The sequence below is a fragment of the Martes martes genome (assembly GCF_963455335.1).
Source record: "Martes martes genome assembly, chromosome: 4".
NCBI classification, from domain to species: domain Eukaryota; kingdom Metazoa; phylum Chordata; class Mammalia; order Carnivora; family Mustelidae; genus Martes; species Martes martes.
Genome location: NC_137891.1, coordinates 155,067,526 through 155,084,104, shown reverse-complemented (window position 1 = coordinate 155,084,104; position 16,579 = coordinate 155,067,526). Strand labels below are relative to the sequence as shown.

Genomic DNA, 16,579 nt, shown 5'->3' with positions numbered 1-16,579 from the left:
CAATTCATGGATCTTACATTCTAGTAGGATGAAAGACAAAAAATGAAACAGCTGACCCTTGAATAGTACCGGTTTGAGTCACAGGGGTCCACTTACACGTGGATTTTTTACAACACTGTAAATGTGTTTTCTCTTATGATTTCCTTAACATTTTTCTTTTCTCTAGCTTACTTCATTTGTAAGGATACTTATTTTATTGACATATATGTCAATAAAATATATGTCATATATGGCATATATGACATACATGACATATATGTCATATATGGCATATATGTCATATATGACATATGGGGGCACCTGGGTGGCTCTGTCGGTTGAGCTCCGACTCTTGATTTTGGCTCAGGCCATGATCTCAGGTGCAACACCCACCCCCCCATGCTCAGCATGCAGTCTGAATCTCTTGCCCTCTGCCCCTCCCCCCGCTTGTGTGCATGGGCTCTCTCAAAATAAATCTTAAAAAAGAGTACAGTATATTATATAATACACATACAAAATAGGTATTAATCAACAGCTTGTGTTATTGGTAAGGTTTCTGGTCAAAAGTAGGCTATTAGTGAAGTTTGAGGGAGTCAAAAGTTGCACATGGATTTTCAGCTGTGCGGGGATCATAGTCCCTAATCCCCATGTTGTTCAAGGGTCAATTGTAAGGTTAGGTGATGATATAAGCTATGCAGGAAAACAAAGCAGGTTAAGAGAGAGGGAGATAAGGGGATGCTGGAGCAGAAGGCAGATGGAAATGAGGGAATCATCTGTCTGGCTATCTGGGAGAAGGGCCTTCCAGACTGAGGACACAGCAAGGGCATAGGCCTTGATGCAGGAGTATGCTTGTCCTGCTTGTGGGATAGCAAGGAGGTTCTTACGTGAAGAGGTATGGGGAGGGGCAGTTAGAGCACTCTGGGCCCTGTAGACCTTGGTTCTTTATTCTAACTAAGATGGAAAGTCACTGTAGGCTTTGAGCAGAGAAGTAACATGCTCTACTTTTATTTTTTTTAATCTACTTTTTTAAAGGATCATTCTGGCTGCTGGCAAAATACAGAACGTGGTGGGAGGTGGGGGGCAAGGATGGAAGCTCTCCCAAAGGTGACCAATTTGTCCTAGTTTACCTGACTTCCCTGGTTTTAGCGTCGAAAATCCTATGTCCTGGAAACCTCCTCACTTCCAGGCCAAGTGGGATGGCTGGTCACTCTACGGGGAGACCAGTACTCCAAGTGGTGGAGGGTGGTGGGTAGAATGCAGTGAGAGTGATGGGAAAGGGGTCACGTTCTGGATGGGCGTTGAAGGCAAGACCTAATGATTGTGGAACGGAGTGAATGTGGCTATGAGGAAATGAAAGGAGTCAAGGGTGACTTCCAGGCTTTTGGCCTGAACAACTGGAAGGACAGAGTTGCCATTTACAGACAGGAGGAAGGCTGAGATAGGTTTTGGAGGATGGCTGATCAGAGAGTCTGGCTTGGGGTGTGTTCCTTTGAGATAACTTAATAGACTTAATCCCCTTAATGGTAGGCCTGTCAGCCAGGCTGTTAGGTGAAGGAGTCCAAAGCATGGTGGAGCAGTTTGGGCTGGAGATAGAAAGTGTGAGTTGTCAGTGTTTGTGGAATATTTAAAGCCATGAGTCTGGAGGTGATCACTGACAGAATGAATGTAGACAGAGGGCCGAGGATCCAGTCCTGGGGCATGCTGGCATTTAGAAATCAGGGAAAAGAGAAATCAGCAAAGAGACTGAAAAGCAGGAGCCAGTGAGCTAAGAGAGCTGAGCTTAAGCGGAACCTGGAGGGAAATCAGAGCTGAATACTGCCCTGAGTCCCATGCTGGGGGACTAGCAAGGAGGAAATAATTAAGTGGTCCCACTAGCTGGGCTAGGCCCAGGGGTGCAACCTCAGGGAGGGGGACTTGGGCTTGATTAAGGCAAGGCTTTCTAACTGAGCTGCCCCAGGAGGTGTGGCAAGTCTCCAACTCAGGTGAGTCCTTGCGATGCTGACTGCTGGGCAGGGGACATCTACCTCCAGGGCTCAAGCATCTGACAGGAGCTGCCCTTTGAACTGGAGATGATGGGATTTGGGGAAGCCAACAGAAATGACTGTGACAGAGTTGGGGGACTGAGCTGGGCCTTGAAGGATAAGTAGGTATTCAGTCTGGGGGAAGTGGGGAGGGCACTCCTGGGTGGAGGAGCAGTGCGAGCAGAACTCCAGAGAGGTGAAGAGGCCGAGTCTTTTCAAGAGTCTGGCCTGGTCAGAGGGCAAGGTGTGTGAAGGATAGGGAAGATGATGAGGCTGGAAAGAGATGTAGGGCTGGATAGTGGGGAGCTCCTACAGGGCCTGATGCCCAGGAAACACTTGTTAACACTTGCTGAAGGAAGGTAACTAAACAAAAAAGAGATTGTAAGAGCCAAGGATGGAGGCACTGATCACATAGTACCCTTGAGCAGGTTTTCTCCTGCAACTTGGTTACAGAAGTCTTGAAGGCAGGGCGCCTGGGTGGCTCAGTTGGTTAAGCATCTGCCTTTGGCTCAGGTCATGATCTCAGGGGCCTGGGTAGAGCCCCACATCAGGCTCCTTGCTCAATGGGGAGGCTGTTTCTCCCTCTGCCTGCCACTTCCCGTTTGTGCTCTCAAATAAAATCTTATAAAAAAATTAAAAAAAAAAGGTCTTGAAGGCAAGGCTGCCCAAAGCTGTGTGTGCTCCCTGCCCCACTCCTCCACTGGCCACAGGTAACCATCAACTGTTTCTTGAAGCCCAGAAACATGGATAGACCCCTGAAACACCTGGGGGCCCTTTACTGGGGGCTTCTCTGTGGGCTCATAATAAGAGGTGGAGGGCAGACAGTTCAGTGGGTGGGTCATTCCCCAGCAGTAGAGACATACTAGGCCTATGAGACACCATTGGATAGAGTCCCTTGCTTCCATTAACCCAAGACTTCACAAGCACTGCCCCTAGAATGTTTACTGCTCAGAATCCAGTGACCTCACCTTTAGGGAACAATAGGACTAAGTATTCCAGGGCCTTCTATTGGCAGGGCAGATGGGTAGGTGAGCTACCTCTCCCCAGAGCTATCAGCTGGGTACCAAGGCTCGAACTTATGGATTCCCAGCAGGAGGACCTGAGCCTCCCTGGTGGTAAATGCCCTTCTAGTCCCTGCCTTTTGCCTTGTGCCCTTAGCAAGGGGCAGACACTCAGGGAAGAGCTTTTACATGGATGGGGTGGTAGCCCGTATGGAGGAGTGCTAAGCAGTTAAGATATACTTTCCTCTAGAAAACTAGGGATTGAGGGCAGAGATCATGTTTCTCTACTGAACCGGTGTGTGTACAATGAATACCCTAGAACCATCACAGTTGAATGGGTAAGGGGTATGGTGGAATGGGATGGGACACTGGTGTTCCCCATCACCTCTAGACTTACTTCCTTGATGGGCTTTGCCTTTAGTAAGTCGTCTACATCAGATGGATTGGATGGGTCCAGGGTTGGGGACAAGAGGCTTGACCAAGTCTGGGCAGGTCATGCCCCCTCTAGACCTAGATTTCTTGATCTGTAAAGCATCTGATGGGTCCAGGGTTGGGAATAAGAGGCTTGACCAAGTCTGGGCAGGTCATGCATGCCCCCTCTAGACCTAGCTTTTTTGATCTGTAAAGGGCTAACAGTGGCCTGAAATCATAGCATTGACCAAATTAGAGAATGATGAGACAAGCCAATGAGGAGGGAAGGGAGGAATGGAGAGAGTGGTTGAGTGGATGGGATAGCTGATGACTGGGTTAGGGAGAGGAATGAGAAATAGCTCAGGCTCCAAGTTAGAGTTATCAGCCCACTTGCCTCTTTTTCTTTCTTGCCTTAGTGTGGGTCTCACTGTACTTCGGCTTCCTGGGGCTGTGTTCTGTGGTTACTGGTGGCTGCATTCTCTTTCTGCACTGGAGGAAGAACTTGCGGCGGGAAGAGCGCGCCCAGGAGTGGGTGGAGGTGATGAGAGCTGCCACATTCACCTACAGCCCGCTGTTGTACTGGATCAACAAGCGCCGGCATTATGGCATGAACACAGCCATTAACACAGGCCCTCCCCCTACTGTCACCAAGACTGAGACTGAGGTCCAGAATGCAGATCCTCTGTGGGAGCTGGACATCCCTGAGAGCAGGAGCTCTGCTGCCCCAGACAGCAGCCCCAAGGTGGAGGTCCCCGCCCTGCTACAAACTCCGCTGCAGCCCCTACCTTCCCCCATGCTGCCGTCCCACACCAGTGACCCAGTTCCGATACCCGTCTTTCAGGAGGTACCCTTTGCTCCTTCCCTGTGCAACCTGCCCCCAATGCTGAACCACTCAGTCTCCTACCCTTTGGACACCTGTCCTGAAAGGAATGTCCACTTCCATTCCCTCCCCACTATGGCTCATGGAGACCACTGCTTCAGTACCAAGCCTCTTGCTTCAGAATTATAGCCTCCTCTCCAGGGTGGGAGCTGGAAGTATCGGGGGTGGGGCAGGAAAATACAGCTAACCCCAAGGAGGTGGTATTGACACAGAGGCCAGAGCCCATCTGGATGTCACATTATGAAAGACTGAAAAAAGCCCAAGGCTCCCTTGTGTCTCATTTGTCGTTGGACATGTCGAAGGACATTGTCGAGGGCAATGTCCTTCCCCTGTTTGATGGGGGCACTTTGCAAAACAGCTGAAGGTTGTAAATGGGAACTGGAGGGTTGGCTGTGGGGAGATACACCAAATCAGTACACATGAGTTCACCATCCCTCTGTTCAGTATTTAAGACCAAAAACGTATGCCAGACTGTGGGCCAGGTATCCAGTGGTACTGCTGTTCTGTGGGACATTAAGCACAGCTGCCACAAGAGTGAGAGCTGCTGGGGGTGCATGAGCGATGGCAATTCACAGTGGCCGTGTCACATGCAAAACAAGTCACTGTGACATCCAGGAGCCATGCTGCATTGCTGGCTGAATCACATTCTTTATTAATATTGATGATGCACTGAGTTCTTTTACGGTTGTCTTTACATTATGTCTAATACAAGAAAACTGCCAAATGGACCTCACAATCCTCTACTTAAAAAAGAGACAGTTTCCAAGGGCATATTGTTTTCATGTTGCAGAGTTAGGTCTCAAATTCACATCTGCCTGGCATCAAGTTCTTGGTCTTCTCAGCATACACCGTAGTGTCCCTTCCCTGATGATAAGTCCTGTTAGAAAACACTTGGCAAATGATTGTGTTTGTGTGTGTGCACATGCACATCTGCAGGGCATAATTAACTTGGTCCATGGATTGGCTTAGGGGGAGGGCTGGTTATTGAACCCTTCAAAATTACACACAAAATGTATTTTAAAAAAAAAAAAATTTCTCAAAGGGATTCATGGACCTTCCGAAAGTTGATATCCACACTATATGGAGATATTTTTGTGCATTTTGGAAACAATCCTAAAAGGAGAGACAGAGAGAATACTGGTTATTTGGTCCCACTTTAAAGATAAGCAAGCCCAGGGGCGCCTGGGTGGCTCAGTTGGTTAAGTGTTTCCCTTCAGCTCAGGTCATTATCCCAGAGTCCTGTGCTCCAGACCCCTCATCGGGCTCCAGACCCCTCATCAGGCTCCCTGCTCAGTGGGAAGCCTGCTTCTTCCTCTCCCTCTCCTGCTCCCCCTACTTGTGCTCTCTCTCTCTCTCTCTCAAATATTAAATAAAACCTTAAAAAAAAAAAAAAAGCCCAGATCCATCCCAGGAGATAAATTTTCCCCTTCACTCTGGGAATGAGGAAGTCATCTGACCATATCTGTAAATGAGTTAAGCTTTATGTTGTCTTCCGTGAAGGGAAAGGCCACCCCCACTGGGTATGTTTGCTTATGTGTGTATGATCCTAGAACACCAGCAAACTTGTAGAGTTATTTTTTCTCATTCTTTTTTCTGTGTGTGAAAAAGCCCCAACCCCTATATGACCATTCTCTTGGAATGGGTTTCACACACCCACCCCCACCCGGTATAAAAAGGCAATGGAACATTCCTTGTCAACATGCTCTTCTACTGAATCTTAAAAAACACACACACCTCCAAGAAGCAAAACAAAACAAAACAAAACAAAAAACCAACAAACCCTCAACCAGCCAACCAAACCAAAAAAAAGCCCCAAAACACAAAACACCAATGAAGACCCAAGTGGAGCTTGGCTGATACAGAGAGGGGAAGGGACTCCCTCCCCCCTTAACCCACCCCCTCCAACCCTGAAGATGCTCAAGCAGCAGCCTTCTCCTCTTCAGGCTAGATGTTGCAGTTCTTTTTTTTTTTTTTTTTTAAAGATTTTATTTGCCAGAGAAAGTGAGAGAGGGAGGAAGCAGCATAGGGGAAGCAGGCTTGCCGCTGAGCAAGAAGCCTGATGTGGGACTTGATCCCAGGACCCTGGAATCATGATCTGACTTGAAGGCAGAGGCTTAACCAACTGAGCCACCTAGGCACCCCTAGATGTTGCAGTTCTTAAGGCAGATTCTTCACCATCTGTTAGTTCTTGCTTTAAAAAGGAAAGTCTATAAAAATAGGGATCAAAGTAGATTCTTGTTTTCTTAGTAATTGAAGGTATGGCGGGGGAGGGGGGAACCATTAGTCACAGACACAGTGGGAGAAAAAGGAAATGTTTTATTTAGATAAATTAAAATAGCTGTATTACTGATATGAAATAAGCAAAGCTCAAGTCACAGATACCTTGAATTCACTCTCCACGAAGAATCAAAATTGCTCAGACATTACCAAAATAGCTCCGCTAAAGCAAAGTAGATTTACATTTCTTAATATGAGAAAACAACAAGGTAGGTTAGGTTCGTATAACAAACAATACACACTCTATAAAGTCTCAGGAATACCCAAATGTGTTCTGGTTTGGATACGAAAGAAGGGACCACATCTAGCTGGTGTTGGTAAGTAAGCCAATGAGGTGTGTAGCAAACAAAAGCTGTCACTAAAAACAACTCAACAGCACCCCATTATGAGTATGAGCCCATCACAGTCAAAGTCTTCAACTGTGACCGGCAGGACCAGCAGTGGGAGGTGGGAGCAACAGAGTTCCATCCAGCAAAGCAACTTAAAGTGAGAAAATGGCCGCAGGTATAGGGACCTGGCACTTAGGACAGGTCCTAAGTGCCAGGTCCCTCTCTGCCCTTAAGAGGATGCTACCTTTTCCTCTAAGTCAGGTTCTCTACTCCTTTGACTTGACTCTTCTCTTCCTAGAAGACCTTTTTGGTCCTCTGATTTCTAGGGAGGCTCTCGAAGTAAACATTATCCCAGAGAGTACAGGCAAAAAAAAAAAAAAAAAAAAAAGGACCGAGAAGCCATGCTTTGGGTCACTTGGAAAAGCAGCAGGAGGAGCTGCCAGGGTGAAAAGGTAAAAGTATTTAAAACAAACACCAAAACCAAATCTTCCTCTCAGAGCTGAGACATGAGGCAAAGAGGATTGAGCACAGCTCAAAAGTCACAGGTTGGGGAAGTTAAGACAACTTCCAAAGAAAACTCCCAAATTGTCACTGAAGAATATGTTCGTCAAACTCTTTAAGCCAATGAATCTCCTCAACCTGGAACAAGAGTTCCAGATGTCCTCGTTCTGCCTGGAAGCTAGGGCAGCAGCACGGCAAGGATATTCACAGTCTGAGAGTGTGGCTGGAACACCTCTGCCAAAGGCGACAGGAAGTCCAGCGGGCTTCAGGACCATGCGAGCCAGATGAGCTCGAGGTGGGGCGAACAGCTGAGAAACTGAAAAACAAAACTGAATTCTCCAGGTGGAGCTATCTGATACAAAAGAAAAGTACAGACCACAAAGAGTTAAGGGGTCCTCAGAGTATCTGCCTATGAATAAGAATTTGATACTAAAATGGACAAGCTACATTACCCTCAAGTATATTTCATATAAATCAGTTCTCAAAAAAATACCTTCCAGGTACAGACATACTATTTATGGTACAGTATATACAAATATAGCAGTATAATTCAATTTATTGCTAGAATTTTATTTGGTTGTTACAAAATTTGTAAGGGTATATATATTTAAAAGGGGAGGGGTGTTCATGGAAGGCAGCCAGAAGAAAAAGAGTTGTCTTCAAGTTACCTAAAGTGCCAGGCTAATTTTATGCTATATTTTAACCTTTCTAAGAAAGAGAAAGAGCTCAATAGGCAAATTTTTTTTTTAAAGAGAGAAACACAAGCCATAGTGAGGTAAGCAGACACATTCATGGGAAAAGACTTCATCTTGCTTTAACTAAATGTTCATTTAACTAAATGTTTTTCCTTTCAGAAAAAAAAAAAATCAAAGTTAGCCAACACTAAACTGAACACCATATAAAGAAAAAACCAGCCCTTAAATGTTTAAAGGTGCTCAATGGCATCCCTGGGTAACAGGGCAAGTTGGATGAAGTTAAAATGGAAACGAGCTCTACTAAAGAAGTCTGTGCCATGAAAGCTCTAGTTTCTCCCTGACTTGGTCTACAGAACAGTTAAGTTCCACAAAGTTCTTCCTTTTGTGTTGCCCAAGGCCTGTTTCTAAGAACAGCACAGCACACACACACACACACACACACACACACACAGGTGACACGGAGGTGTGGTTCCTTCCGGTCTGGGAACCTTTCGTACCAGACCCATGGAAGTATTTAAAGGGAAGAGTATTGCACATGCTTGTTATGAGATTTGAAAAAACTTGCTACCATCATGTGATGCCCCCTGCTTGATACTGTTCGGCATCCTCTGGACAGAATGCCTCTAGCTCCTTGAGCTGACAACTGTAAGGGAACCTGACCTGATTTCATGTGCTGCATTTCACAGCAGAGCCCACAGAGGAACATATGAAGTTCTTGGTAAGCCTCCAGGCGAAATGTCAAGGGGTTTCCTGGGTTACAATGAGGGGGAAAGCTATCCCCTAAAGTCCCTCTTGGGTAGCCAGGTGGAGACAGTGAGCAGAGGAGCACAGACCTGCCATTCAGAATGGAGGCTGGGCCAGAGGTGGCAGCCAGCTACAACTGAGAGAGGGTTGAGTGGGTGGGTGGGGGAAGACAATGTAGCTCACTCAGTGGGGAAAATGCAGCTCCCCACTGCAGAACTGTTTATGCTCATAAACCCTGAAATAGGATTAAAAGTGAGAAAAACCCCCAACAAGACTTGTCTGGTTCACAGGTTGGGATCAGCTGAGGGTACAGCAACAAAGAGCCAGACTCTTACTTTCCTGAGCCTGGAGGCAGCACAGTCCTGACAGGGTCACCTCCCCAAATCTGGTCCTCCAGCTTCCAGGCCAAACCCCACAGCAGCACCTGAAGGAGGTACCTTAAGGAGACATGGACATAGTTTTAGCTGTTACCACATTAGTGATTTTTAATAAGTCATTTGTTCACAGCCTGTTTCAAGCCATTCTTCTGACGTCCCACAAAATATGCACAATTCTTTCTTTCATTTTAAATATTTACAAACAGAAAAGGTCTAGCTTTTAAAAGAAAGACATTTTCTGAGTCTGTATAAAGTGCAGCTAATTTAAGGCAAATTTATGTGAAATATAAAAGGTGGCTTAGTCTCTCTATATATACATTTTCCAGTTTTAAAAGAGAAGGTCTCCTTCCCTAAAAAAAATTTTTTTGAAAGGAAAGGGAAAAAAAAAAGAGGGCTTGACTTTTTTTTTTCCTGGCAATTTTGAAATTAAGATCTTATTGGCTTTAGGAAATCATAGATTTCTGAATATCATATAGTTAAATGGCCTTTTTTAAAAAAATAACTTTTCTTTATAGCTTTTCAAACAAGCTAAAAGGTGGCAATGTGTCTACTACAGTAGTCTGGAGGACTGGAGGATCGATGGGTAAGTAAAAGGGTTGTTTGTGTTAGGTGAGTAGATGTTAGGTAGTCCTGGGTATATACCCATTTCTAAAATATGCCTGATGAGGCTAGACACCTAAAGCTACCCTTAGCTCCAGCAAAGAGTATCTTCCATCGCCATCAGAATCAAATGCTCTCAAAGTCTCTACTTCCGGCACAGCAGAACCTAAGGAGTTCCTGATTTCCTGGTAGGTCAGGTTCCCATCCATGTCCTGGCCAGTCTTGTGGAATAAATCCTGAAGATCTGTTAAAAAGGAATTACAAAAAAACGTGTATATCTATACATATAGCTAAATTTACTCAACAGTTTAAAAAGTAGTCTCAGTTGAATGCAAAGCACTAAAAGCTATTTTGTGGACTTTGTTTCCAAAAGGTAAGGCTTACTATCTCACTGAATCAGAGGAATTCTTGACCCTTTAAGAATGAGAGGAACAGGGACACCTGGGTGGCTTAGTCAGTTAAGTGTCTGCCTTCAGCTCAGGTCCCTGGGATGGAGCCCCACATCAGGATCCTTGCTCAGTGGGGAGCCTGCTTCTTCCTCTGCCTGCTCTGCCTGCTGCTCTCCATGCTTCAGCCCTCTCTCTGACAAATAAGTAAATAAAATCTTTAAAAAAAGAACAAGAGGAACACTGGCACTATCCTTCCAAAATAGAAGGAGTGACAGATAATCACAGAGAAATGAATGGGCTGGCATTTTCTCTGTCCACGGCTTTCCTTTTAGATTTGCCAGATTCTATTCTTCTGTTGAATGGGTAAAAAGGACTGGAGAAGCCTTAAAAGCTAATGATAGGAGCTGAGCCTGTAAAACAAACTATGGCATACTGTTAGTCAAAACAGGGTTACCATATGACCCAGCAATTCCATTCCTAGGTATATACACAAAAGAAATGAAAACATATCCCCATATCAACACTTGTACATGAATGTTCATAGCTGCATTATTCCTACCAGCTAAAAAGTAGAAACAATCCACATGTCCATCAACTGATGAATGGATAAAATGTAGTATATTCATACGATGGAATATTATTTGGTCATATAATGGAATGAAACACTGCTACGGGCCACAACATGGGTGGACCCTGAAAACATTATGCTAAGGGAAAGAAGCATGTTGAAAGAAGCATGGATATGAGGCTATGGATCATATGATTCCAATTATATGAAATACCCAGAACAGGCAAACCCAAATTTTGGTTGAAGGATTAGTGGTTGCCAGGGGCTAGTGGGTAGAAGAGTAGGGAGTGACGATTTAATGTTTAATGCGTATAGGATTTCTTTCCAGGATGATAAAAAATGTTCTGGAATTAGATGGTGGTGATGGTTGTACAACATGTGAATATACTAAAAACTGTGAATTATTTAAAAGGGTGATTACTAAGGTATGTGAATTCTATCTCAATTAAAAAGAAAAAGCAGGACTACAGATCTCTTCGAAGTGATACATACAGTATATATAAAGTATTAGGCACCTGTGTGCTCTTTCTCTCTCTCTCAGCTGAGAGAGTTGATCTGTAGCTTCTTTCAGATTTCAAAGATAATTATTTGAGCCAACAAACAAGACTGGACAGTTTCTATCAATAGTCTCTTCTGGTATTTTCTCCAAGGCCTCATAATGAACACTTAGGAAGGCTGATTACTTACATACTATTTTAAAAGGACTTGATTGTGTCCCCACAGAATGACTTAATAGATTTAGTCTCTAATACTAGAAGATAGTCATGAGGCTTCTGTTTCTTTAGAATTCTTCCCTAAACCCTTCTCCTTTTTTCATTTAGTCAACCCCACACCTACATTCTATAGGCCTCCTGCTGTTTGGTACTTAGGAAGAATGGAAACAGCCTGGGGGGATGAGGTTGTGAGCTTTTGAAGAAGGTCCTGCTTTCAGTCCTGAGACAGATCCAGAGAAGTGGCAGGAAAATCTCAAAAGCTCCGAAAGCCAGAAAAAGCAGGTGGGACTGCCTGCCACCAAGTGGCTAGCTGGAAAATGTTTTTTGTGTATATGGGGCATGAGCTTATAAAATTGGTAGTAGTAGTCAAATAAAAATCTTATTGCTGCTTTGGATCATTTCAAAAGTATAGTCATCCAAAATACATAATGCCTATATTAGAGATTGAAGTACAAGTGTTAAGATGGCTATTTCTTAATCTCCTCTAACAGTTTTTCTTCCATTCATTCTCATCAATTCTTGATGTAATAACAGCAAGTGGGAGAAGATACTTGTATTGAAAAATAAACAATTTAATGCTCTCCTGTCTCCCCAGAAAATATTAAAAAAAAAACAAACTGGGGATAGGGGGAAAAAGTAATTGCATTTATATGGCAATATAAATTAAAGTCTTCCATGCTTTAAGCATTAATTATAGACTGTGATATTCACTTAACAAATACTCGCGTGTACCAGGCACTATGCTAGAGGCTGGGAGTAAAGTTAATTTTCTATCTTCCCAGGAAATTACAACAGAGTGACATGTGCTAAACAGGGATAAATATAAACTGTTCTAAGAGGGCATACACAGGAAGCACCTAATCCAATCCTAGGAGGTAAGAAAATGTTTCCTGGTGGAACGACACCTAAGTTAACGTGAGAGCCCGGCAAAGGTAGGGGGGTGGGAATAGGTGATTGATTTTATAGGCAGTTGGCAAATGCAAGATCAGGAGACTCAGCAGCACAATGAAGGACAGCATATACGCTACTGGAGGCAAGGGAGACTCATTTACTGCGAATCATCTCCTTCCTACTAATATTTATCTTTCTGATTTTCAGCCAAAGGACCTTCATTTTTGGAAGGCCTTAGCAAATAGGGTCAACTTCCACTTCGCTAATCTCACAGTGTTGTGGTTGCTTGTTTGCCTTCTCCACTAAACTCACATCCTTGAGGAAAGTGAGATCGTATCTTAAACTGTATTTTCAGTGCTTATCACTGGGTCTAATTAGGCACTCACTGAAGGAATGAAGGCTCTCTAATGCACTGGTTAAGAGTGCAAACTTTGGTGTCAGACTGTCTCCATGTAAATTCTGCCTCTGTCCATTGTGTGCTCTGTGGACTTAGGCAGTCTTCCTATCGAGAAAAATGGGTATAACACATGAATACTTACGTTCCCAGGACTGTTAACGGGATTATATGATGTGATGCACAGTATATCAAATATCTGGCTCACAGGAAGTACTTAATGTCAGATAGGATTCTTTTTCTTATAAGTTAAAAAAATTACAAAGTTTTAGCTTTGAACATTTTCTCTATTACTCCATGGTATAAAAATTTACCTTCAATGCTAGAAATTCCTGGTAGGGCAATAGGTCTTAGCTGCACAGCTTTCTCAGTTTGACCTCCAAGAGACTGTGGAAATTTTGGCCATGCCGACGGCTTTGATGTGAAACTCTGTACTTGCTCTGTAACAAACACATACCGCTGTAGTATCATCAAATCTGACACTATATTAAATGAGTTCTGAAGGTTACTTTTTAGGGCAATTGCGTATGTATTTAATTTAAGAGAAATAGTTGAGAATTAAGTAGCACAGTGACTACAAGAAGTTCAAGACATGGACTGAGATATGCTGTGTGGACAACTGAAGATCAATCAGTATCATATAACATTAGGTTTAAGCTGTGGGAAGCCCATGGGAAATAGTACAAGTTAGCATTATATCGGTTTATGTGCTAAGAGTTCAAGCTGCAAGTGAGAACAGCACTGGATATTTAATATCCCAGGAGCCATACCATAAGCCTGATCTGGGGTATGTGCCACCAGATCAGCTGGTGTGGAAAGAGGGCTTTCATATGATTATGCAGTGTGATGTTAGGACAAGGCGTCCCATTGTAGTGTCCCCCATCCAAAAGAGAGTAAGAGAGGTTGAATGCTTTCCCCCAAATGAAAAAGTATTTGTGGGGAGTGGGGGTCAAGGTCAACCCAGTCCAGTTACATCCTTGGGGCTAATATTGATTAGGTATGTCCCTACCTAGAGCCAAAGGCCTTTCCAACTATGATCCTACCTATCATTATTTATTAATGGTTTTTCAGAAGGACTAATATTCATTTTTAAGTAAATTTTATGCACTTAGAGTAATGAAAAGACTCCGTAAACAACATTTAGGCCTGGTTTAATATACGCTATGACAGTTACATTTTTGCCTATAATTGGATGCAGACAGCATGGAGAAGTCTATTTCAAGCTAAACATTACCCATTCTTTCCTTAATAGACTGGAATACAAATCATGTACAAAATGGGCTTTTTCTAAATGAAACCAAAGTGTATCAGCTTCATGTCGATGCACTCAGGCATCATTCCCTCAGTTTGATCGGTCCTGCTAGAACACCTTTCCCCACTCCCTGTGTGGGAGGCAAGCTGCCCAAGCCTGCGTGAAATATTCAGGAGCCAGCCCTGAGTATCTCACCTTTGTCAGCAGTGTCTGGAGGCCTGTTGCTCTCAGGTTTGTTTGTGAGAGCACTGATCAGCTGCAGTTTCTCTCTTAGCTTGGATACTTGAGAATCTGAACTATCTTCTTTCTGCCCAAAACAAAGATCACAAAAGGCTTAAGGTGGAAATAAGACCTTATCTGATTCTTCATTATATTCCCAGAGCCTATTTAGCATGTAGTGCTTGACTTCCAGTATGTTCCCTACTAAAAGTAATGAAAGAATGAATCAACAAATACTAGAGATACCTTTGGTACTCAGAGTTGATAACGGCCTAGCAGGATTTGAGGCTAGACCATTAAGGGGAACATTATGCGACAGATGACCTGATTCACTGTGAACATTTGGCTGATGGGGGAAGGCATGCATGTGTCAGCAGTAAAGGAAATGTACCCTTGCTCAGGTGGCCATGTAACACCCATTTCCTAAATGAGTAGATATTATTTTCTAGGAACTATTTCACACTAAATAATTTTCCTGATATCTTACTTCACCTTGTGACTAGACAAATTTAGGGACAGCATTATACTCTTATCACCTTAAGGAAAAAAAAACACCAATCCTGGCTTTTCCTTCTCTCCTCCCACGGTAAGGATTCAACTGGTGGCAGGAACTGCTGGAAACATGCAAAAGGAACTGCAAAATTCCTAATTCATTGATTTACTTATATCTTTTTAAAAAGTTTCTTCTCTATACCCTTTCTCATTCCCAGGATGATCCAAGTGGCATATAAAAAATACATTTAATTGCTAAAAAAAAAAAAAGAGAGAAGTCTGGTTTTATGAGGCTTAGGCTTTTTAAACTGCTCAGTCTAGCGTGAAACGTCCTGATCTTATATTCAATTAGACCACCGACTTATTACACGTTTCTTTTATTTAATTATTTCTCTCTGATCTTTATTTCTACTCTCATAATTACTATATAGAAGACCACTCTTGGTTTATTAAGGAGCTAATATATGGACACAGGTGATAAAGCTAGGTACTAAATACTTGAATTACAAAGAAATTAGAGAGGAATTACATCCATTTAGGATGCCTAGATGATCGGGATGCTTAGGACAAAGGGACCAACACACTGGGAAGACAGTTTAAAACACAAAGGGTCTGAAAACAAAACCAGGAAATTTAGGCAAAAAATGTACAAGAGCTGCATCTGATTCTGAGGTTTACTATTAAAATCTGGACTGTTGCTGATATCATTATGAATCTCCAGCAATAACCACCTGTTACTTTCTGTGCTCAACATTTACATATGGATCTTTGGTTTTTCTTGTCATTCCCCAGGTGGATTATTTTTATTTATTTTTGTGCAGAAGCAGTTAGAAAATTCAACAAAAGCCTAGCTCACAAAGCATTAAAATCTTAATATATCTAGACTATATGAAACAGTTAAGGAAGAACGAATATAGATGGAAAGTATTACATTGAAAACTGCCTGTACTATGGTTCATTTCCAAGTGCATTTCCTCTGAATCTCATATCCTTGAGCTCCTCACATACAACGGGCATCTCAGATGGTATTTTAGTCACTCAGCCACAATCTTCCTGGCTTTCACTTTATCCTAGTCCATATCTTATAATATTAACACTCTAATCACAGAGAATGTTGCAAATAAACCTTCTTTCCTGGGATATCAAAGCATATCACAGATTGCCTTACCTTGACAATGTATCAGGGAAGAACTTAAAAAAACAGGGGAAGGGACAAGGTGAAAGGAATAGGTTGGGGCTTAAATGGACTATATATGTACTGAGTCGGCAAACTAAAAATAAATGCTGATTAGACACCAGTTTTCGATGATCTCCACCTCTATTCTTTGTCATGAGTACAGATAATTTACTCTCTTAGATTAAAAGTCATTTCCTGGGACGCCTGGGTGTCTCAGTTGGTTAAGTGTCTGCCTTCTGCTCAGGTCATGATCCCAGGGTCCTGGGATGGAGTCCCATATCGGGCTCCTTGCTCAGCAAGGAGCCTGCTTCTCCCTCTCCTGCTTGTGCACTTCCTCTCTTTCTCTCAGACAAATAAACGAATAAAAAAATCTTAAAAAAAAAAATTCATTTCCTTAGGGAAGCTTTCCTGGTCCCTGCTAACATCTTCATCATACCCTGTATTTTCCCTTTGTAGCACATATCATATTCTTGCTTAACTAATTATCTGTTCAATTAGGTATTAATGATTTTCTGACTTTAAGTTCTACCAAAATAAAGGTCTCCTGTCTGTCCTATTCACTGTGGTCACCCCAATTCCTTGCAATGGCCAGGCACAGAGCAGATGCCTGATAAAATACTCTCTTGTTCACTAATATACTAATTTACTAATCACTTTATCTTGAAGTTG

The 16,579-nt window shown here is 43.0% G+C and overlaps 2 protein-coding genes across 3 annotated transcripts in view; one reads left to right on the top strand and one right to left on the bottom strand.

Annotated features, from left to right (window-relative positions):
• Nucleotides 1–3,072: 3,072 nt before the first annotated feature.
• TEX38 (testis expressed 38) lies at nucleotides 3,073–4,421 on the top strand (the record flags this gene model as incomplete). The annotated part of the gene is made up of 2 exons (XM_080799956.1): nucleotides 3,073–3,115; nucleotides 3,829–4,421. Exons 1-2 carry the CDS (start codon nucleotides 3,079–3,081, stop codon nucleotides 4,419–4,421), a joined length of 630 nt encoding a protein of 209 aa, XP_080656082.1. The 5' UTR covers nucleotides 3,073–3,078.
• A 3,535-nt stretch (nucleotides 4,422–7,956) lies between these two features.
• The window catches only part of EFCAB14 (EF-hand calcium binding domain 14), a 36,734-nt gene continuing 28,111 nt past the window's right edge, over nucleotides 7,957–16,579 (bottom strand). For both annotated transcript variants that reach the window (XM_080800326.1, XM_080800325.1), the window contains 3 exons: nucleotides 14,218–14,329; nucleotides 13,085–13,210; nucleotides 7,957–10,059 (listed from right to left, as the gene is read on the bottom strand). In XM_080800326.1, coding sequence (XP_080656452.1) covers nucleotides 9,884–10,059; nucleotides 13,085–13,210; nucleotides 14,218–14,329 — 414 coding nt within the window. In that variant the 3' untranslated portion in view covers nucleotides 7,957–9,883. The remainder of the gene's footprint in view (nucleotides 10,060–13,084; nucleotides 13,211–14,217; nucleotides 14,330–16,579) is intronic.